The sequence below is a fragment of the Leucoraja erinacea genome, chromosome 4, assembly GCF_028641065.1.
Source record: "Leucoraja erinacea ecotype New England chromosome 4, Leri_hhj_1, whole genome shotgun sequence".
NCBI classification, from domain to species: Eukaryota; Metazoa; Chordata; class Chondrichthyes; order Rajiformes; family Rajidae; genus Leucoraja; species Leucoraja erinaceus.
The window spans coordinates 11,875,096-11,898,197 of NC_073380.1; the positions used below are offsets into that span (position 1 = coordinate 11,875,096).

The 23,102-nt window shown below is 45.0% G+C and overlaps 1 protein-coding gene across 1 annotated transcript; it reads left to right on the forward strand.

Moving 5' to 3' along the window:
• The first annotated feature begins 1,975 nt into the window (after positions 1–1,975).
• On the forward strand, positions 1,976–17,523 carry LOC129696149 (carbonic anhydrase 13-like). The gene is made up of 7 exons (XM_055633669.1): positions 1,976–2,114; positions 3,011–3,211; positions 10,023–10,141; positions 11,695–11,790; positions 13,805–13,867; positions 15,716–15,871; positions 16,957–17,523. Exons 1-7 carry the CDS (start codon positions 2,081–2,083, stop codon positions 17,065–17,067), a joined length of 780 nt encoding a protein of 259 aa, XP_055489644.1. The 5' UTR covers positions 1,976–2,080; the 3' UTR covers positions 17,068–17,523.
• The last annotated feature ends 5,579 nt before the right edge of the window (positions 17,524–23,102 follow it).

Genomic DNA, 23,102 nt, shown 5'->3' on the forward strand with positions numbered 1-23,102 from the left:
CAGTATCCTGTACCTGCCTTCTCTCCATACCCCCTGATCCCTTTAGCCACAAGGGCCACATCTATCTCCCTCTTAAATATAGCCAATGAACTGGCCTCGACTACCCTCTGTGGCAGAGAGTTCCAGAGATTCGCCACTCTCTGTGTGAAAAATGTTTTTCTCATCTGGTCCTAAAGGATTTCCCCTTTATCCTTAAACTGTGACCCCTTGTCCTGGACTTCCCCAACATCGGGAACAATCTTCCTGCATCTAGCCTGTCCAACCCTTTAAGAATTTTGTAAGTTTCTATAAGGTTCCCCTTCAATCTTCTAAATTCTAGCGAGTACAAGCCGAGTCTATCCAGTTAGAGTTAGCTAAGTTAGAGTTCCAACGATCTATGGGTCCCCACCTTAAAAGCCGTCTGTGTATTTCCCTCCACAGATGCTGCCTGACCTGCTGAGTTACATAGAAACATAGAACACAGAAAAACAGGTGCGGGTTACAGGTACGGCCCTTCGAGCCAGCACCACCATTCAATATGATCATGGCTGATCATCTGAAATCAGTACCCCGTTCCTGCTTTCTCCCCATAGCCATTGATTCCATTAACCCATTTAAAAAGGGGATTGAGCTACTAGATCTCCTCAACTTGGTCAAAAAGGCTCACTTCAAAATTTAATCACTACTCTACTCACTCCGACCTGCGTGAGATAACCACTGATGAGGTGCTTGCGCAGTAATCAACCAGTAACAGAATCATATGTCAGTCCCGCCATCCCAGAAATTAACCTGGTGAACCTAGGCTGCACTCCCTCAATAGCAAGAATGGCTTTCCTCAAATTAGGAGACCAAAATTGCACACAATACTCCAGGTGCGGTCTCACCGGGGCGCTGTACAACTACAGTAGGACCTCCTTGCTCCTAAATTCTTGCAATGAAGGCCAACATGCCATTAGTTTTCTTCACTGCCTGCTGTACCCGCATGCTCCAGCATTGTGTGCTGTGTTCTCCTGTAGTTTATATGTTTGACCCAGTTTCCAACATCTGCAGTCTCTCGCGTCCCCATGAAAACTGATACAATATTAACACAATGCGCAGCATTGCGATTTCTCGCTGCAAGTCTAAAACTCCCAAATATATAGAAGATGCATTAGAGATTTGCACGTTTAAAGGCCGTCAAGATTGGGGTTTATATTCCGCACTGGCTTTTTTTCCCCTGGAGAAGCGCACCATTGCAAATTGTTGGCCATTAATATTGTTGGTCTCTATATTTATAGAAAAGAGACCGATGCAAAAAAAAACAAACCACATTGCAAAGATTGGAGCGACGTAGTGGGGAGAGTTTGCAGAAGAACTGTACCTAGTGCAATCCCGCCTCTCCACTATACACACACGTGCGTTTTTTACTGCCCTAACCCAGCACAGTGTAACCAACCCCATCGGATATGTTCACACAAGTAACTTCTACTGAGCAGAGTGGGTTCAACAAATACCTCTGTTCAATCGGAGCCCCACTACATTTGCAATGAACAGCCCCGCTGCCACTCCACTGACAGATCGTGAATGAAACGCAATGTTTAGGAAGGAACCGCAGAGCGAAGGTGGAGACACAAAGCTGGAGTAACTCAGCGGGACAGGCGGCATCTCTGGGTGGAAGGAATGGATGACGTTTCGGGTCGAGACTCTTCTTCAGACTGAGTTAGACTGAAGAAGGGTCTGGACCCGGAATGTCACCCATTCATTCCACCCAGAGATGCCGCCTGTCCCGCTGAGTTACTCCAGCATTGTGTGTCCGTCTTAGACTCCAGGCAGTTCGGACTGAACGCAATGTTGATGCACCAAATAAAAGTGCACGTTCCTCAGCTTGGTCCTGCCCGCGTTCCCCGTCTGATTCCCTTTCCCAATTACACTTGTGACATAACGCACAGCAAAACGCCGCTGATCCAATGATGTGCAACCGTGCAGCCTATAAAAACTGGTCCGGAGCCAAAGCTCCAACCAGTTATCGGCTGGTGTGTGATCAGTGAGCAAGCAAGCAAGCCAGCAAGCAAGCCAGCCAGCAAGCCAGCAAGCAAGCGGAACCAGTACTAAAAGCAAGGCGATGTCGGAAATCTGGGGATACGGAGTAGACAACGGTGAGGTGCTCTGCCCTAGTGTCAGGGGGCACCCCCCCCTACACAGCGAGCTGGTTCAATCCCAGCATGTGTGTGTGTGTGTGTGTGTGTGTGTGTGGACTGTGGAGGAAAGAGGAGGAAAGAACTGCAGATGCTGATTTAAACCGAAGATAGACACAAACAAGCTGGAGCAACTCATCTTTCATTTATTTGTTCTATAATCAATGCCCAAATCTCCAGTTACCCTCTTCCCTGACTCTCAGTCTGAAGAAAGGGTCTCGACCCGAAACGTCACCCATTCCTTCTCTCCAGAGATGCTGCCTGTCCCGCTGAGTTACTCCAGCTTTTTAGTGTCTATCTTCTTCGACCTGACTACAAACAGCAGGTTACGATCAAGCGCCGGACAGTGGAATAACCTCAGGAGAGGAGACGTTTTAAGACATCTTTCCCTGTCATTTAAAGAACTCGATTCCTCTCCCGCTTGAATATTTAAAAAAAAAGGACATTGCATATTATATTTCTATTGCAATGAATATCACTGTAGGGGCTAAATGGTTCTGTGGTTCGAGATTAACTAACATTGTAGGAAAGTTCACTTTGATATTTGTTGCCAGATTCAATTGCTTGATCAGTATCATCGTTCTGTCCGAGGCTCCACACACTGACACTGCTAAACTCCCATGGTCCAAACTGCCGCACTGGGTATTAGATTCACAGTCACTAAGCATTGAAAAAATGTATCGCCTTCCCGGTTGCAAAATCGAAACTCTCCTCTTCCTCCTCTTCCCTCTCTCTCTGTCGCTCCCCGCCCTCTCTCCTTCTCTCCGCCTCTCTTTCTTTCTCTTTCTCGCTCCCCATTCCTGCTGCAGCTTTCAAGGAGAGCAGAGGGTGACCTTGACTGTGGTTTCACGTTGCAGGTCCGGTCCACTGGGCAGGCAAATTCCCCGTGGCTAAGGATGGTCGCCGGCAGTCGCCCATCGAGATCAAGAATGCGGAAACCAAGCACGACCCGGCTCTGACCGAGCTGAGCCTCAGTTACGACCCGTCTAGCGCCAAGAGCCTCGTCAACAACGGCCACTCGGTCCAGGTGGATTTCGACGACAGCGAAGAACGGTCGGGTTAGTACAGATGTGGTTGTATGAGGCTGTGTGTGTGTGTGTGTGTGTGTGTGTGAGTGTGAGCGAGTGTGTGTCTATGTCTCTGTGTCTGACTATGTATGAGTGTCTCTGTGTCTGACTGTGTGTGTGTGTGTGTGTGTGTGAGAGAGAGAGAGAGAGTATGTCTGTGTGTGTGTGTGTCTCTATGTGTGTGTCTGTGTCCATGTGTGTGGCTGTGTCGGAGTGTGTGCATGTATGTGTGAGTGTGTGCATGTATGTGTGAGTGTGTATGTGTCTCTGTGTCTGACTATGTATGAGTGTGTGTGTTTCTGTATGTGTATGTGTGTGAGAGAGAGTGAGTATGTCTGTGTGTGTCTCTGTATGTGTCTATGTGTGGCTCTGTGTATGTGTCTATGTATGTGTCTCTGTGTCTGACTATGTATGAGTGTGTGTGTCTCTGTATGTGTATGTGTGTGAGAGAGAGTGAGTATGTTTGTGTGTGTCTCTATGTATGTGTCTATGTGTGTGTCTCTATGTATGTGTCTATGTGTGGCTCTGTGTCTGACTATGTATGAGTGTCTGTGTGTCTCTGTATGTGTGTGTGTGAGAGAGAGCCTTGTTCATGACTGCTACCAGGAACACCACAGACTCTACCTCTCTGATTGTTGCCGCTCATTTCGAGGTGGTACAGTGGCATAGCCGGTAGAGTTGCTGCCAAAGATCTTAGAGCAGAGATCTTTGGTTGCTGCCTCGCAGCGCCAGAGACCCGGGTTAGAGGCTACGTGGATATCACTTGCGTGCTCCGGTTTCCTCCCACGTCCCAAAGACGTGTATGTTTGCAATAACAAGGAAAGACCGATATACAAAATGTGGGTCATGCTTTGTAGGATTAATTGGCCTTTTCTTTTTAAAAAAATGCTACTAATGTATTCAACATGCAAGGACTCGGTGGGCTGAAGGGCATGTTCCTACGCTGTGTCTTTACAACTAGACTGTCGCTGCTTTAGATTAGCCGAGAAGTACAGGCTCTGAATCATAAGGATTGCACGTTTCAAAATGAGCAAGAAGCGCGTCAGCGGATAATTTCCAACTGGTGCTCTAGTTAAAGCCCAGTTGGAAAACCAGCCCACTATAACAAAAAAATTGTCACATTCGTGACGAATTGCGAAATGGTGAAATTTTCGCCTCTCGATTTGGGGAAGTTCGACGCTGTTCAGTCATAGGCGTTTCATTGTCGTATGTCCCGGATAGAGCAATGCAATTCTTACTTGCAGCAGCACAACAGAATATGTTAAAAGTGCAACTAATTCCAAAGGTGGCAGGGTTGCTTTGAATGGGAGGAGGGGAGAACAAACCAGTCAGATTGCTGGAATAGTTGCAAAAAATAAGAGACGCTTAGTTTGAATTTGGCGTATGCCGAATGATTTGACCCACGAATAGCCGAACGCCCTTTGCAACCACTTAAAAAGGCACTCAAAGGGACAAAGTAGTTTGCCTGCACGGGTAAGTGATAACATCCTGTTTAGATTTCCCTGTTGCGTCCCCGCAGAAGCTTGGCGGCCCCATATTGGCCAGTATTACATTCTCAACCTTGCTGATGCTGTGGGAGATTTGTATAGGGAACCTCAGCCAAACAATAGTAGTTCAGTTTATTATTATTATTATTATTATTATTTATTAATTAATATTTATTATTATTATTGAACCAGAGATTATTAAGTATTATTATTAAATAGTGTTATTATTGTATGTTTTTTATGTGTACGTGTGGATATATACACACACTGATTTTTTTTCCTCGTTTATTATGTTTTATTGTGTTTACATATACTGTTGTGCTGCTGCAAGTAAGAATTTCATTGTTCTATGAAATTAAATGACAATGATTGACTCTTTGACTTGATTATTGTCACATGTACCGTGAAAAGCTTTTTTATTGCATGCTATCCAGTCAGTGGAAAGACTATCAAGCTGACCACAGAGCACATTTCCAGGATAACGGGTATAATGTTTAGTGTAAGGTAAAGCCTGATTAAAGATAGTCCAAGGGTCTCCAAAGAGATAGATGGCAGGTCTGGACCACACTCCAGTTGATGATAAGATGGTTCAGTTGCCTGGAGAAACTGGGAAGAAACTGTTGCAAAATGTGGAGGTGTGCGTTGTTACACTTCTGTACCTCTTGCCTGATGGGAGAGGGGAGTGAGACAGGTCCTTGATTAAGCTGAAGATAGACACAAAGAGCCTGAGTAACTCAGCGGGTCAGGCAGCATCTCTGGATAAAATAATGGGTGGCGTTTCAATCCTTGATTTATACTAGTGGTCTTGCCGAGGCAGTTTAGATGGAGTCAATGGAAGGGAGGTTGGTTTGCGTGATGGTCTGGATGCGTCCAGAATTCTTTGCAATTTCTTGCGGTTTTGGACGGACCTGATAAATTGCAGATGAATTTGAAACTAAAGGAACTGTTGATACAGTTTTACAAAAAAAAAAACACACACAAATGCTGGTGTAACAGCTCAGACGACATCTCTGGAGAACATTAAAACTAAAAGGAAGGGGAGCGGGAAGTCTAGTTGGGGCACAGAAGAAGGGAAGGGGTAAGAAAGGGGAGCGTGTGAGGGAGAAAGAGGAAGAGAAAGGTTGTAGGAAGTTGCAAGTCAATTATTTGAAGGAATGTATACGCTCCTCTGTCATCTGCTGCTGTTGGCATTTGCAGTGTTTTTTATTAGATCTTCATTACAATTATGTTGCTTGGAATGTCAGGCTTGGTGATATACTTCTCTTTAACCTGATGGATCAGATGGTCCAGCCCTGCCCTGCCCACTATTTAACACATTGAGCGGATATAGACTTTCCTCTTTCCAATTGTGATCCTATCTCCAACTTGCCCCGAGATGCTGCGGTTTCCCAAATGTGTCTTCATAAGATCATGTGATAGGAGTAGAATTAGGCCATTCGGCCCATCTAGTCTACTCTGCCATCCACTCATGGCTGACCAATCTCTGCCATGAGTGAATCATCATCAGGATGCTGATTGTTAACTGAGCTAGATGTAGATGAAACGTTATGTGAACGAAAAACAAAGATTCAGCCCAACAGTTGGGATAGACACATAGAAACATAGAAAATAGGTGCAGGAGTAGACCATTCGGCCCTTCGAGCCTGCACCGCCATTCAATATGATCATGGCTGATCATCCAACTCAGTATCCCGTACCTGCCTTCTCTCCATACCCCCTGATCCATTTAGCCACAAGGGCCACATTTAACTCCCTCTTAAATATAGCCAATGAACTGGCCTCAACTACCTTCTGTGGCAGACAGATTCCAGAGATGTGTGAAAAATGTTTTTCTCATCTCGGTCTTAAAGGATTTCCCCTCTATCCTTAAGCTGTGACCCCTTGTCCTGGACTTCCCCAACATCGGGAACAATCTTCCTGCATCTAGCCTGTCCAAACCCCTTAAGAATTTAGTAAGTTTCTATAAGATCCCCCCTCAATCTCCTAAATTCTAGCGAGTACAAGGGATAAAGAGAAAGCTCCATCACAAGTTGAGATGTTGTTGTGGGAGACTTCACTGATGAAGTGCCTTGAGTCAACTACAAGGTCAGAGGGGGAGTGTTTGTAGTTTAGTTTAGTGTAGAGATACAGCATGGAAACAGGCCCTTTGGCCCACCGAGACCAGTGATTCCCCTACACTAACACTAGTCTACACTCTAGGGACGATTTACAGAAGCCAATTAACCTACAAACCCGCACGTCTTGAAATGTTGGAAGAAACGGGAGCACCCGGAGAAAACCCACAAGGTCACAGGATACACGTTCAAACTCCGTACAGACAGCACCTGTAGTCAGGATCGAACCTGGGTCTCTGGTGCTGCAAGGCAGCAACTCCACCGTTGCGCCACCGTGCCGCCCCAAAATCCTGTGCTTTTAAGTTCTGCTTTTAAAGTCATCCACTTATTTGAAACCCCTCGATCTAGCTTCCAGCCCCCCTAAACTGACAGGGTTAATGATCTTCTTAATGCACAGTACTGCTATCTATCTAGGAGGATCGGCCTAGTTCTATTTGGGTCCAGCCAGTTACAGCCGCAGAATCTCTGTTAAATGGGAAAGAGTGCAGGGATTTACGAGGATGTTTCCAGGACTTTGAAGGGTTCTGCTGTAGGGAGAGGTTGGGCAGGTTTGGGCTATATTCCTTGGAGGGCTGGAAGATGAGGAATGTTCTTATAGAGGTATATACAGTACGATCGTGAGGGGAATAGATAGGGTAGATGCACAGAGTCTTTTACCCAGAATGGGGGAATCAAGAACCTGAGGATATAGGTTCAAGGTTTCAAGCTCAGTTTATTGTCACATATACTAGTTTGCAACCATACAGCCATACAAAAAAAAAAGCAACAAGACACACAAGTACATAAAAGTTAACATAAACATCCACCACAGTGGATTCCCCACATTCCTCACTGTGATGGAAGGCAATAAAGTTCAATCTTCTTCTCTTTATTCTCCCGCGGTTGGGGCAGTTGAAGCGCCCATGTCGGAGCGATCAAAGCTCCCGGCTTGGAGTTCCCGAAGTCGGTCTCCAACCAGAGACCGCGAGCTCCACGATGTTAAAGTTCGCAGGCACCTGCGGTTGGAGGCCAGAGGTCAATCCCTTGCAAAGGGATCACAAGCTCCGTGATGTAAGTCCGTCCGCAGGCTCCCGCGGTGGAGCTCCCAATATCAGTCTCTGGCAAAGGCCTCCAACTCCTTGATGTTAGGCTGCAGAGTGGATGGAGATACGATACGGAATAAAATCGCATCTCTGTCGCGGTAATAGATTAGGAAAAGTTTCCCCCAAACCCAAACCCCCCGCCCCACATAAAACAAGCTAAAGAACACTAAACACATACATTTAACACATACAAACAAACAACAAAGAAGGAAGGGACAGACAGACTGTTGGCGAGGCAGCGGATGGAATGGGAGAAGGTAAAAATTAAATAAGAAAAGGGGCAACTTTGTCACTTGAAGGGTGGTGGGATATGGAATGAGCTGCCAGAGGAGATAGTTGAGGTTAGTACTAGAACAACATTGAAAAGACCTTTGGACATGTACATGGATAGGAGGTGTTTAGAGGAATATAGGCCAAATACAAGCCAATGAGACTAGTGTAGATGGGGCATCTTGGTCGACACAGGCCATTAGGACTGAAGGGCCTGTTTTCATGCTGCATGACTGAGACTCTCTGGCCCTCAAGCACGTCTAAGGAAGTGTACATAATGAAAGGCATGGAAAAGGAAATTGGATACCCAGTGTCATTGGGGCAAATGTTTCTTATCACGACTGGAGAGCAGTAATTTTTGAGACAAAGAATAAGATTTGGAGGGGATACAAGATGGAATTATTTTCGTAGAGAGCGGTTGAAGTCTGACACACTGCATGAGAAGGTGGTGAGGGCAGATACAATCAACATTTAAAAAGTATGTGAATGTACTTTTAGTCACCAAGGCACAGTAGACTATGGTCTACCTGGTGATACAAAGGATTGTATGCATCGGTAGACACAAAATGCTGGAGCAACTCTGTGGGACAGGCAGTATCTCTAAAGAGAAGGAATGGGTGATGTTTAGGTCGAGACCCTTCTTCAGACTGCCAGTTCCTTCCTACACATTGTATGGATGGTTGGCATGAACATTATGGGCCAAAGAAGTTCTTTATCAGCTGTGTAATAATGGTCATTTTAAAATCTGCTAACTGGGTCCTAACATTCACCTTGATCTACATTGACTCCCAACCAAATTATTTTTAAACTGTCCTTGCTGTCAAAACCTTCCTACCTTTAACTTCTTTCAGACACCAGCATGCACTGAACTCCCGCAGTCCTGGCTTTATAAACATGCATGAATCTAATCTCCATTAGAGATTGTCATTGAATGTCAAAGGTATGACCTCCAGAATACTTCCTCAAAACATTTTCAACGCTATTTCCTTGTTTTTCTTTTGAATTTTCTTTAGAAATCTTTTTTGTTTGACAAAGCCTTTGGTAATTTGTTGTGTCACCTTGTGATACAGTGGTGTCAACTTTTATTTGATGACCTTCTCCTCAAAACACAAAGAGATATTGACCCATGTTATAAGAGCTGCAGATGCTGGTTAATACACAGAAGGACACAGTGCTGGACTAACTCAGCGGGTCAGGCAGCATCTCTGGAGAACATGGATAGATGACGTTTCGGGTTGGGACACTTCTTTGCGTCACCTACCCATGTTCTTCAGAGATGCTGCCTGACGTGCTGTGTTACTCCAGCACTTTGTGACCTTTATGTGTGATTTGTGATGCTGTGTGCTGTAATCCCTCTAGCGTTAGTAGCCTTTAGTCAGTCTAAGTTTCTAAACGTGAATCGTTTTTATTATTCCATACTTTTATTCAGAAGATTGATCCTTTAATAGGACGTAATTAATGAGAGATCTTGGTTTAGTTTAGAGGCACTGCGTGGAAACAGGTCCTTCAGCTCACCGAGTCCGTGCTAACCAGCGATCCCTGCACACTAGCATCCTACACACTAGGGACAACTTACAATTTTATCGAGGCCAGTTAAACTACATCTTTAGAGTGTGGGAGGAAACCGGAGCACCCAGAGGAAACCCACGCTGTCACCGGGAGAACGTACAAGCTCCATACAGACAGCAACAGTGGTCAGGATCGACGCCTGGTCTCTGGCGCTGTAAGGCAGCATCTTTACCACTGTGCCACCCTACATTCTTAGATCTATTGTAATGAATAATTACTAAAACATTGATTACCTGGTTATATTCTGTTAACGTTCATATGTTTTTGTTTGTTACCTCAGTTTTGTCGGGTGGTCCCATTCAAGGTAAATATAGGCTTCGTCAGTTCCACTTGCATTGGGGAGCCCATGACGGACAAGGCAGTGAACATGTAGTAGATGGAGAAGCTTTCTCTGCAGAGGTAAGTAGTCCCAAAGTCTTGTACTTATAAGAAAAATAGTGCAACAGATTAGTTGGGGCGCACCAGATTAGTGTAAATTATTACATTTTCTAGCAAAGTAGCTGGGTTTAGCTAAGGATGCTATCTATAATTTTAGTTTGGAGAAACGGGTCCTCCGGCCCACCGAGTCCGCACCGACCAGCGATTTCCCCACCACCCCCCAAACACTAATACTATCCTACACACACGAGGAACTATTTTTTACATTTATACCACACCAATTAAACTACAATCCTATATGTCATTGGAGTGTGGGAGGAAACCGAAGATCTCGGAGAAAACCCACGCAGGTCACGGGGAGAACGCCCAGACACTACCCATAGTCAGGATCAACCCGGGTCTCTGGCGCTATAAGGCAGTAGCTCTCCCGCTGCGTCACCATACGGCCCAATAAGTACAAATGTTAAAGCAAAAGATTGCACTAAACTAATTTTGTGCAGGAATATTTTACGATAGCCAAATAATATTTATTCCTGCATATCATAAACTGTTTCAAATCCAATTTTACTTTGATTTTGCTGTTAGTCTGAATCAAGACCCTGACTTCAGGTTAAAAAAAACATTTCAATCTTTGATGTAAAACGGGACAATAATCAACAAACATATTTGTTGCACCTCAGACAAGGTTTTGAAAAGTTAATTTTAGATGTTTGAGATTCAGCGCAGAAACATGCCCTTTGGTGCTCTGAGTCTGTGCTGACCAGTGATCACCCCATACACCAATACTATTTTACACACTAGGAATTTTTTTTACAATTTTATCGAAGCCAATTAACCTAAAAACCAGCATGTCTTTGGAGTGTGGGAGGAAACCGGAGCACCCGGAGAAAACCCACATAGTCACAGGGAGTTCAGTTCAGTTTAGTTTATTATCACGTGACCCGAGGTACAGCGCATAGCTTTTGTTGCGTGCTAACCATTCAGCGGAAAGACAATACATGATTACAATCGAGCCAGTGTATAAATGCATGATAAGGAAATAACATTTAGTGCAAAGTAAAACCAGTAAAGTCCGATCAAAGATAGTCAGAGGGTCACCAATGTGGTAGATAGTTTTGTCCATCCAGGACAACTATCAGTAGATCAGGGAGAAAGTATAAATTCCGTACAGACAGAACCTGTAGTAAGGATCGAACCCGTGACTCTGATTCAGATTCAATTTTAATTGTCATTGTCAGTGCACAGTACAGAGACAACGAAATGCATCTGGCGCTGTAAGGCAGCAACTCTCTCTGTAACAATGCTAAATTTCACAAGCCACCCAAATGAAAATAAAAATGAACAGTATGCTTATGTGATTTAACGCTGATATATGCGATTTGGCCACGATGAAGAATTTTCAGCCTCGTTCAATGCTCACTCACTCTACCTGCCAACAGCTCAGACCTGGCGCAGATAGCATCAGACATGCCAGAGCTAGATCAAGCGCACTGTGACTGATGGGTGTGAATTCTTGCTTGCCTTTAATGCCATGGTGACAAGCAGGTTCTAACCAAGTTTGTTGCTGTTTCCAGCTCCACCTGGTACACTGGAATGCAGATAAGTATGAGAGCTTTGAAGTAGCGGCTCAAGCACCCGATGGCTTGGCTGTGATCGGCGTCTTCCTAAAGGTACAAATGAATATTTAATATGCTATCTTTATAGCAAGTACAACAATGGCCAACATTATTCTTCCAAATACAATGAGTTCCTGCCAGTGTAACTGTGTTGAACTCCAAAGGCGTTGAAATTAGATTTATGGATAGACTCACAAAGCTGGAGTAATTCAGCGGGTCAGGCAGCATCGCTGGAGAAAAGGAATAGATGACATTTTGGGACGAAACCCATCTTCAGGACCAAATCCGAAGGGTCTCGGCCCAAAACGAGACCTATTACTTGTCTCAAGAGTTGTTGCTTGAGATGTTCATTCCTACACATTATATTTACGGATGTTAGTTTTGCAATTGCTTATTAAACACCCTCAGTAGAATTGAATATTGGGGCTGTTTTAATGATTAGTGCAGGAAGGAACTGCAGATGCTGGTTTACACCAAAGATAGACACAAAATGCTGGAGTAACTCAGCGGGACAGGCAGCATCTCTGGAGAGAATGAATGAGATCCTCCTTCCGACTGAGAGTCAGGGTAGCGGGAGTCACAGAGATATGGAAGGGTATAGTGTGAAAACTAAACATCAAAGGGGTCGAAGCAAAATGTAGAATAGATCAATGTTAACTAGGGGACGGTGAAGGTGACAACTAAGCATAGTTGTTTAGTTTAGAGATACAGCGTGGAAACAGGCCCTTCAGCCCACGCCAACCAACGATGTACGCACACTAACACCATCCTACACACCCACTAGGTACAATTTGCATTTTTACCAAGCCAATTAACCTACAAATGTGTACGTCTTTGGAGTGTGTGAGTAAACCGAAGATCTCGGAGAAAACCCACGCAGGTCACGGGGAGAACGTACAAACTCCGTACAGACAGCACCCGTAGTCAGGATCGAACCCATGTCTCCGGCGCTGCAAGCACTATAAGACAGCAGCTGTGCCACCATGCCACTCAAGATCATGTTGTCAAGCTCCACATCCTAGTTCTCCGACCAGTTTGACTGGCCCCTTGATTAAATGTTATCTTTGCAATCTTCGTTGTCACCTTCCCCTAGCTAACAATGATCTATTCTACATTTTCCTTGAACCTCATCCCCTTTGATGTCTCGTTTTCACACCTTCATAGAAACATAGAAAATAGGTGCAGGAGTAGGCCGTTCGGCCCTTCGAGCCTGCACCGCCATTCAATATGATCATGGCTGATCATCAAACTCAGTATCCTGTACCTGCCTTCTCTCCATACCCCCTGATCCCTTTAGCCACAAGGGCCACATCTAACTCCCTCTTAAATATAGCTAATGAACTGGCCTCAACTACCTTCTGTGGCAGAGAATTCCACAGATTCACCACTCTGTGTGTGAAAAATGTTTTTCTCATCTCGGTCCTAAAGGATTTCCCCCTTATCCTTAAACTGTGACCCCTTGTCCTGGACTTCGGCAACATCGGGGAACAATCTTCCTGCATCTAGCCTGTCCAACCCCTTAAGAATTTTGTACGTTTCTTCCCCTTCTATATCTCTGTGTCTCCCTCTCCCCGAGTCTCAGTCTGAAGAAGGGTCTCGACCTGAAACGTCATCCATTCCTTCTATCCAGAGATGCTGCCTGTCCCGTTCAATTACTCCAGCATTTTGCGTCGATCTTCAGTGTAAGCCAGCATCTGCAGTTCCTTCCCACACATGATAGTTTCTTTCATGTTTTTTAAACTTATTTTGTCATTCAGTGTGTGAGCATTCCTCATTGCATTGCCATGTGAGCAACCTTTAGTTGAACTCAATAATACCAGGTATTAGAGCAACAATTGTTCATAGATGTTTCATGCCAAATTTTAAGAGTAACCTTTGAATTATGAAAATGATATGCAGCCATTGCTGTAATCGAAGGCAAATTACAGGTGTAAATTGACTTGAGTTGCCAAACATGAGCCTTTTACTGGTGGTTTTCCATTCCTCTAGTACACTGAGATGAGAACTGAATAGCCATGGCAGTTATGGTATGATCCCGTCTGATCCAGTATATTTTTGTGAATTTCAGGTATCTAATCATAATCCAGCGTTGAAAAGACTTATCAGTTCCCTGGATTGTGTTCAAGAGAAGGTACGTCCCATTCTGTACAACCTCTGGGTGTATACATTTAGTTTAGTTTAGAGATACAGCGCAGAAACAGGTCCTTCAGCCCACCGAGCCCACGCCGACCAGCGATCCCCACACACCAACACTATCTTACACACTAGGGACAATTATATCAAGCCAATTAGCCTACAGACCGGTATATCTTTGGAGTGTGGGAGGAAACTGGAGATCCCAGTGAAAACCCACGAGGTCACGGGGAGAACGTAAAAACTCCGTACAGACAAGCACCTGTAGTCGTGATCAAACCAGGGTCTCTGGCGCTGTAAGGCAGCAACTCTGCCACACTGAGCCCATGTCTTGGATCTTTTATAATGAATGACATAGCACATGGGCATGAAAATATGCAACTCTTGTGTACTGCCTCAGTGTAATGTACTAATTTACACTCTTGCTCTTAAGTATTGATTGTGCCCGGACAGGTTGAGTGAGTGGGCAGATGCATGGCAGATGCAGTATAATATAGATAAATGTGAGGTTATCCACTTTGGCAGCAAAAACAAGGGGGCAGATTATTATCTCAATGGGGTTAGGTTAGGTAAGGTGGAGGTGCAGCGAGACCTGGGTGTCCTTGTACACTGGTCACTGAAAGTTGGCTTACAGGTACAGCAGGCAGTAAAGAAAGCTAATAGAATATTGGCCTTCATAACAAGAGGATTTCAGTATAAGAGTAGAGAGGTTCTTTGGCAGTTGTATAGGGCTCTGGTGAGACCACATCTGGAGTATTGTGTACAGTTTTGGTCTCCTAATTTGAGGAAGGACATCCTTGTGATTGAAGCAGTGCAGCGTAGGTTCATGAGATTGATCCCTGGGATGGCGGGACTGTCATATGAAGAAAGATTGAAAAGACTCGGCTTGTATTCACTGGAGTTTAGAAGGATGAGGGGGGGGGGGGGGATCTTATAGAAACATATAAAATTATAAAAGGACTGGACAAGCTAGATGCAGGAAAAATGCTCCCAATGTTGGGTGAGTCCAGAACCAGGGGCCACCGTCTTAGAATAAAGGGGAGGCCATTTAAGACTGAGGTGAGAAAAAACGTTACTGGATGGATTTAAGAGCGAGTTAGATAGAGCTCTAGGGGCTAGTGTAGTCAAAGGATATGGGGAGAAGGCAGGCACGGGTTATTGATTGGGGATGATCAGCCATGATCACAATGAATGGTGGTGCTGGCTCGAAGGGCCGAATGGCCTCCTGCACCTATTTTCTATGTTTCTATGTGCCTTGTACGGTACTGTAGGCAAAAAAGAATTGCACTTTATCTCAGTACATGCGACAATGAAGTAACATTGAACAAGGGATCCCATTTCACACCCACCTATTTCCATTTTCCTTCCTGACTTTCTATGATGTCTGTCGTGCTCTCCTGCAACATTTCCAGTGGTTTACCATTCCCACTAACTCGGAACGACTGGTATAACAGGACTTGGGTGTATAGCTAGTCATTCGTCATAGTATAGACATGTATTTTGACCTTCATTTAACTTCCATTAGCCAATACTCATGATTAAAATACCTGCACATTTTCTGTTGCGCCATGATGATCAGCCTCTACTCCCCATCTCTCTTCACCTAGCTGTTGGATGCAGTCATTGTCTGGCCTTTATTACGCCCCAACTCTTGAGTATTGTGTAGGCCCTGCTGAGTTTTGCTGCAGATAAAAATAAACATTGATCATTGGTTACCTTCTCCACCTTGAACCATGTGCTCCAGAGATGCTGCCTGAACCTCTGGCAGCACACTGTTTCACCACAGATTCAACATCCGCAGTCCCTCACATCACTGTTGTATTGTTTTTTTTTAAAATTATTTCAGTGTTCAAGAATTGAGTTCAACGACTTTAATCCTCACACGCTACTGCCGCCATCGCTTCAATTTTGGACTTACCTAGGATCTCTGACAACGCCTCCTCTGTATGAAAGTGTCATCTGGATTGTCCTTAAGGACCATATTCCTATCAGCAAGGAACAGGTAAATACGAATGAATGGATGAATGAATCTTAATAGTCACATGTGATAAGTCACAGTGACATTCTCTGTTTTTCATGCCCAAGGTATGTAAAGAGGCGCCACATTAAGACATTCTTGCCATAGAGGGAGTACAGAGAAGGTTCACCAGACTGATTCCTGGGATGTCAGGACTTTCATATGAAGAAAGACTGGATAGACTCGGCTTGTACTCGCTAGAATTTAGAAGATTGAGGGGGGGGATCTTATAGAAACTTACCAAATTCTTAAGGGTAGATGCAGGAAGATTGTTCCCGATGTTGGGAAAGTCCAGAGAAGGGGTCACAGTTTAAGGACAAGGGGGAAATCTTTTAGGACCGAGATGAGAAAAAAAAGATTTCACACAGAGAGTGGTGAATCTCTGGAATTCTCTGCCACAGAAGGTAGTTGAGGCCAGTTCATTGGCTATATTTAAGAGAGAGTTAGATGTGGCACTTGTGGCTAAAGGGATCAGGGGGCATGGAGAGAAGGCAGGTACAGGATACTGAGTTGGATGATCAGCCATGATCATATTGAATGGCGGTGCAGGCTCGAAGGGCCGAATGGCCTACACCTGCTCCTATTTTCAATGTTTCTCTAAAAGGCTTCGACAAAGTTACAAAATATTCGATTTTTAACAAAAAACATTTTTATAATCGAGCCATCCACAGTGTATAGATACAGGATAAAGGGGATAACGTTTGGACGAGTTTGTAGGTTAAAGGGCCCGTCCCACTTTCACGACCTAATTCACAACCTTTTTTACTCGTGGACATTTTTCATCGGGCTAGAAAAACGCCCCGACCTACTTGATGCCACGAGTACCTACGACCAGCATCACGACCTCGTGACGACCATGCTGCGAGTACGAGTCAAGGGCAAACTCGGCAGAGGTCGTGAAAGTGAGACAGGCCCTTAACTGGCCCCCGTGAGTTGCCCCAATGCGTCGGGAATAGATGCCAAAGTGGGATAACGTGGAACTAGTGTGGTCGGCGTGGACTGGGCGTGCCGGAGGGCCTGTTTCCGTGCTGTATCCCCAAACTAAACTCTCTCTCTTTCTGTGCTTTCAGATCGCCAGGTTCCGCACCCTGCAGTTCACGGGGCCAGACCACCTCATGAAGGATAACTTCCGCCCTCCCCAGCCTCTGAATAACAGGGAGGTGCTAAGAAACTTTCAATGAGGACGAGGATTTGCACACGACCAGCAACTTGCATTCCTGAACTAATCTGAGCAACAGTCTGTCACCATCCTTCTGTTCCCTTTCCCCATGCAGTTAGAATGAGTGTAGTGGGCAGCCATCTCCGAGCACAAACAAACATGGTTTATAAGATTATGGCTGTCAAGGCTTCTGTATCTCCATGAATCTTGCCACTTCGAATCTAAAATGAATTAGTTTGTATTGAAAATGGGACTTGAAAGTCGTCTAAATGAGTGAAGGATTAATTAATAGCACTGAATATATTTTCCAAGCTTTAAATGAAATTGTTTTTTTCTCTGTGATGTTACCTACAGGATAATTTACAAAGCTAATTATATTAAATGTTTTTAAAAAGAACTCATTCACAAAATGGTCGTTTGACCAATGCAATAAGAGTTATAAGCCATAGGAATGAGTCAATAAATGTGTTACACTGCCTCGCGGTGCTGCTGTGTCTTCTTTAAAACAATTGTATTCCCATGTGGTAAGAGTATGTTGAAGGCTGGAAAACCTTATTAACCTGCACTATAACCTCGCTGTTATCTGCTGCTTCCTGTTCACGATTACGGACAGAATCTATCTCAAGGGGGTGGGGGATTTGATCTTCGCAAGGTATAGGAGTAGAATTTGGCCATTCGGCCCATCATGTCATAGATTGATACAGTGTGGAAACAAGCCCTTCAGCCCAACTTGCCGACACAGGCCAACATGTCCCAGATCCACTAGTCCCACCTACCTGTGCTTGGTCCATATCCCTCCAAAACTGTTCTATCCAAGTACCTGCCGAACTGGCTCTTAAACATTGAGATAGTCCCAGCCTCAACTACCTCCTCTAGCAGCTTGTTCCATACACCCACCACCCTTTGTGTGAGTCTACTCAGCCATTTAATCATGGCTGATCTCTGCCTCCTAATCCCATTTTCCTGCCTTTCCCACAAACAAATGACCGCTTGTGATTCCTGAAGAGTGCCTGTTACCACTACATCTCAATTCTCCTGCTGCTGAAGCCATTCTTCAAATTAATTGCAATCTTTCATCTTGATTGCTGCTCTTCCGATTGGCATTACTCCACTTTCTTACTCTTAATAACTTAATCAAAATTAGATTGGATTCTCCCCAGCACACCTTATTGACCTTGTTTTTTGTACTCCGATCGTTATGGCAGGAGCTCACCCAGTAGCTGAGCCGTTTAGTGTTTGGTCTTAATCTGAGAACAAATTACTGTGCAATTCCTCGTTTTATTGTTTGTAATGGGATGATATAAAGCATTGGAATGATAGCTTTCAACTACCAGTAAATGATCCATAAACTAAATGAAAAGGATCCTTATTCATTTGTACCGTGTGATCGAAAGCTTTGTACAAACAATATTTTTTAGTCTAGTCTGGAGATACAAAGTGGGAACAGTCTCTTCGTCCCACCAAATCCATGCCGACCAATGATCACCCAGACACTATTCCTAAGTTATCCCAATTTCACATCCTACACACTAGGGGCATTTAACAGAGGCCAATTAACCAAGGTCAATTAGAATGCGGGAGGAAACCGGAGCACCCGGAGTAAACCCACACAGTCACAGGAAGAATGTATAAACTCTATACAGACATCGCCTGTAGTCAGGATCGAACCTGGGTCCCTGGCGCTGTAAGGCAGCATCTCTACTGCTGCACCACTTTTTCTCCTCCAAAAATAAACTATTTGGAATTTTTTGAAATAATCACAATAAACTTTATTCAGAATTAAAAGTATATTCAAAACAAGAACTGTGCAAAAATTCTTCTGACATTCTCAGAGGCTAAACATACATTCATTAGCATCGCATCATAGTGTTCACAGAATTATCACGATACCCGGAACCCTTGCCGCTCTGGGGTGATATCCCTTCCCTCGTTTGAGGGCCGTCTCCACCACACCCTGCCCCCTCTCCCCCCCAATGCGCAACAGCAGAAGAACCCTAGACTGTGCCCTTCCACCACGGAGCCTTGTGGAGAGGATGTTTCCACTAGTGGGAGAGTCGAGGACGAGAGGTCATAGCCTCAGAATTAAAAGACATTCTTTTAAGGAGATGAGGAGAAATTTCTTTAGTCAGAGGGTGGTGAATCCATGGAAGTTTAACATAGAAGGCTGTGGAGGTATTTTTAAGGCAGAGATAGCTAAGATTCTTGATTAGTACAGGTGTCGGGAGTTATGGGGAGAAGGCAGGAGAACGTGGTTCGGAGGGAGAGAGATAGATCAACCATGTTTGAATTGCGGCACAGACTTGATGGGCCGAATGGCCTAATTCTACTGCTATCAGTTATGACCTTCCCCTGTGGGTCCAGTACTGCAACCCTTTGTGGCTTTCTTTGTCTTTCCCCGAATGTTGCTTCTCTGTGACATGAATTATTCACTTTGCTTCAGCCCATGTGTGGTTAGACCAGAATTGTCTAATCCTGCCTGTCACATATGGCAGGTATCTCCCTGGAGTTACTCGATGAGATGTAAGTTGGCCATAGAAGGGCACCATAAAATCAGTGCATTGTGTCATGGTGTTGATATGCTTTGGCCAATTTTATTATTTTCTTGAGTTCTGAGAAAGGATTGCAGACCTAAATCACAGACTATTTTTTTCTCTGATGACAGAGATGATGATGACTTCTGAGCTTCCTGGCACTTTCTGTTTTTGGTTCAGATTAGCAGCATCTGCAGTTGTTATGAGTTTAGTTTAGTTTAGAGATATAAGAGAGGAAACAGGCCCTGCGGCCCACCAAGTCTGAGCCAACCAGCGATCCCCACACGCTAACACTATCCTACACACACTAGAGGCAATTTACAATTATACCAAGCATTTAACCTACAAACCTGTACATCTTTGGAGTGTGGGAGGAAACTGGAGATCCCGGTAAAAAACCCCCGCTGGTCGCAGGAAGAATGTACAAAGTCCGTACAGACAGAACCCGTAGTCAGGATCGAACCTGGGTCTCTGGCGCTGTAAGGCTGCAAATCTACTGCTGTGCCACCGTGCTGCCACGAGTTAATTTTAATTAATATTTTCCATGCATCCTTCTAAAGCTTTAATCAATTCCCAGTGTCATGAACTGAAACAGGGAAATGCAGATTTGGATTTACCGATGAAGGTCACAAGGCGCTGGAGTAACTCAACAGGTCAGGCAGCATCCCTGGAGAACATGAATAGGTGACTTTCGGGTCAGGACCCTTTCTTCAGACTGATGGATTGTTGTTCATTTTGAAAAAAATGGTTTCACAAAACCGAACTGTGACCTTTTCTTATTGTTGTCGCTTTTCCGAATCAAAATGAACTTTTCAGCTATTATATCAGGGTGTCGAAGATTGCCGGGAGAAGGCAGGTGAACAGGGTTGAGAAGGGAAGATAGATCAGCCATGTTTGAATGGTAGACCAGACTTGATGGGCCAAATGGCCTAATTCTACTCCTCTGCCTTATGAATGAATGACACAGCTGGAGATGCGGCAAAGGGAGGATTGATGTGAAAGGTACATTGATGTTAAGTAGCAAAGCACATGGAAAGGCAGGCGGTGAACTGCCATGGATTCCACTTTTTTTCTCTCCTTTAGAAACATAGAAATTAGGTGCAGGAGTAGGCCATTCGGCCCTTCGAGCCTGCACCGCCATTCAATATGATCATGGCTGATCATCCATCTCAATATCCTGTACCTGCCTTCTCTCCATACCCCCTGATCCCTTTAGCCACAAGGGCCACATCTTACTCCCTCTTAAATATAGCCAATGAACTGGCCTCAACTACCTTCTGTGGCAGAGAATGCCAGAGATTCGCCACTCTCTGTGTGAAAAATGGTTTTCTCATCTCGGTCCTAAAAGATTTCCCCCTTATCCTTACACTGTGACCCCCTTGTTCTAAACACCTTCTAAAACAGGAATATGAGGGGTAACCTTTTCACACAAAGGGTGGTGGATGTGTGCAACGAGCTGCCAGAGGAGGTAGTTGAGGCAAGAACTATCACAACATTTAAGAAACAGTTAGACAGGTAGGTACAAGGGTGGGACAGGTTTGGAAGGATATGAACCAAACGCAGGCAGGTGGGACTAGTGTAGTTGGGACACTTTGGCTGGTGTGGGCAAGTTGGGCCGAAGGGCCCGTTTCCACATTGTAGGATTCTATGACTCTCTAGAACACTGTTACACACTCAGGGTGATAACTATCCCTTTGACCTTATGCTATATTTGGACACAGTGATTCCCCACCAACACTACTGGAAAGAGCAATCTATTTTTGGTGATACTGATCAATGAAAGGGCTTTGTGCAGATCACGGAGGATAACTTTCCTAACCTGTTTTTGAAATAAAATCTTAGGATTTTTATATCGACCTGTGAGAGTAATTTAAAAGTTCATCCAAATCATCGTAGCACCTCCTGCATTACAATCCTCTGTCGCTATTAGCACATTGAACATAGAAAACTACATCACAAGAACAGGTCCTTCAGCCTTCAATGACACTGCCAAACATGATGCCTAAACTAAAAAAAAAAGGGTCCTGACCTGAAACGCCATCTATCCATGTTCTCCAGAGTGGCTGCCTGACCTGCCGAGTTATTCCAGCATTTTCTGTTTATCATTAGTTGTGCTTAATCTAATCCCATATGCCTAAGCATGATTCATACACTTCCATTCCAATACCCATGAGCCTATCTAAATGGCACTATCATGTCCACGTCCACCACCACCACCACCCCTGGCAGCACACTCCAGGCACCCACCGCCCTCTGTGTAAAAAATGTCTCCTCTCATCTCCTGTAAACGTTATCCCTCTCACTTTAAAACTGTGCCGTCTAGTCTTTGATTTTTCCACGCTAAGAAATAGGTTTTGACTGTCAACCATATCTATGCCAAACCTTTATCTGCCCTAACAATTGTGCTTAAATATCAACAGCGACGTTTGTGTTTCAGCCTCTGGAAATGGGAGGAACAGGTTGCTATCTCTTGGTCTATTCTCAGCCCCTTTACAGTTTAGTTTTGCAATTGGCAAAAAATGTTGACTCTAATCTTGTACAATCTTGTTATCTGCTTATATTCTGGTTACTTTATCAAAGCGGCAGATTTAAGGGAGGCACAGTGGCGCAGCGGTAGAGTTGCTGCCTAAAGGGCCTGTCCCACGAGCATGCGACTGCATGCGACAAGCGCGACCTAACGTGGTCGCTTGAGCCGTACGGCCTCGTGGGGCCGGTCCCGCTTCGATCGCCGGAGCCGTATGGAGTTGTGCGGAGCTGGTCCCGACATCGCGCGGGGCTCCGAAAAACTGACACTGTCCAAAAATTCCGCGCGGCAACGGCCAGCCGGCCCGCAGCCGCATTAAGGCCGTATGCACCGCCTCGACAGGCGTGCACAGCGCCTCAATGCCGTACGCAGCGTCTTGACGTCGTACGTCACGCGCGAACTTCCCGCGGACTTCGCTCGAACCTCACGTCAACTCGTACGGGATCACTCAACCTCCGCGCGGCCCCCACTTCCGGTTTTGTCGCGCTCGCCGCATGCAGTCGCATGCTGGTGGGACAGGCCCTGTACGAGGATCACTCGACCTCCGCGCGGCCCCCGCGTGGCACCCGCTTCCGGTTTGGTCGCGCTTACAGCATGTAGTCACATGCTCGTGGGACAGGCCCTTTACAGTGCCAGAGACCCTGGATTCGATCCTGACTGCGGGTGCTGTCTGTACGGAGTTTATACGTTCTCCTCTGTCACCGCAGGGGAGAACGTACAATCCCACACTCCGAAGACGTACAGGCTTGCAGGTTAATTGGCTTTGGTCAAAATTGTAAATAGTCCCCAGTTTGTAGGACATGGCTAGTGTACGGGGTGATCGCTGGTCAGCACGGAGTCAGTTGGCCGAAGGGCCTTTTTCCATGCTGTAACTCTAAAATGAAAAGATCTAAAACTAAAATTAGTTTTCCTACTGCCTCCACAATAAATGAACGCAATAAGTAGGTCTATTTCCAGCAAGCATGGAAATGACTGTAATTAGTAACAAGCTATCATCCAACG

What these genes read in the sequence shown, in the direction of transcription:
- LOC129696149 (XM_055633669.1), top strand. Translation starts at nt 2,081, where the DNA reads ATGTCGGAAATCTGGGGATACGGAGTAGACAACG. An exon ending in GAGAAGCTTTCTCTGCAGAG is followed by an intron (nt 10,142 to 11,694) that starts GTAAGTAGTCCC and finishes TGCTGTTTCCAG; the next exon opens with CTCCACCTGGTACACTGGAA. An exon ending in TGATCGGCGTCTTCCTAAAG is followed by an intron (nt 11,791 to 13,804) that starts GTACAAATGAAT and finishes TGTGAATTTCAG; the next exon opens with GTATCTAATCATAATCCAGC.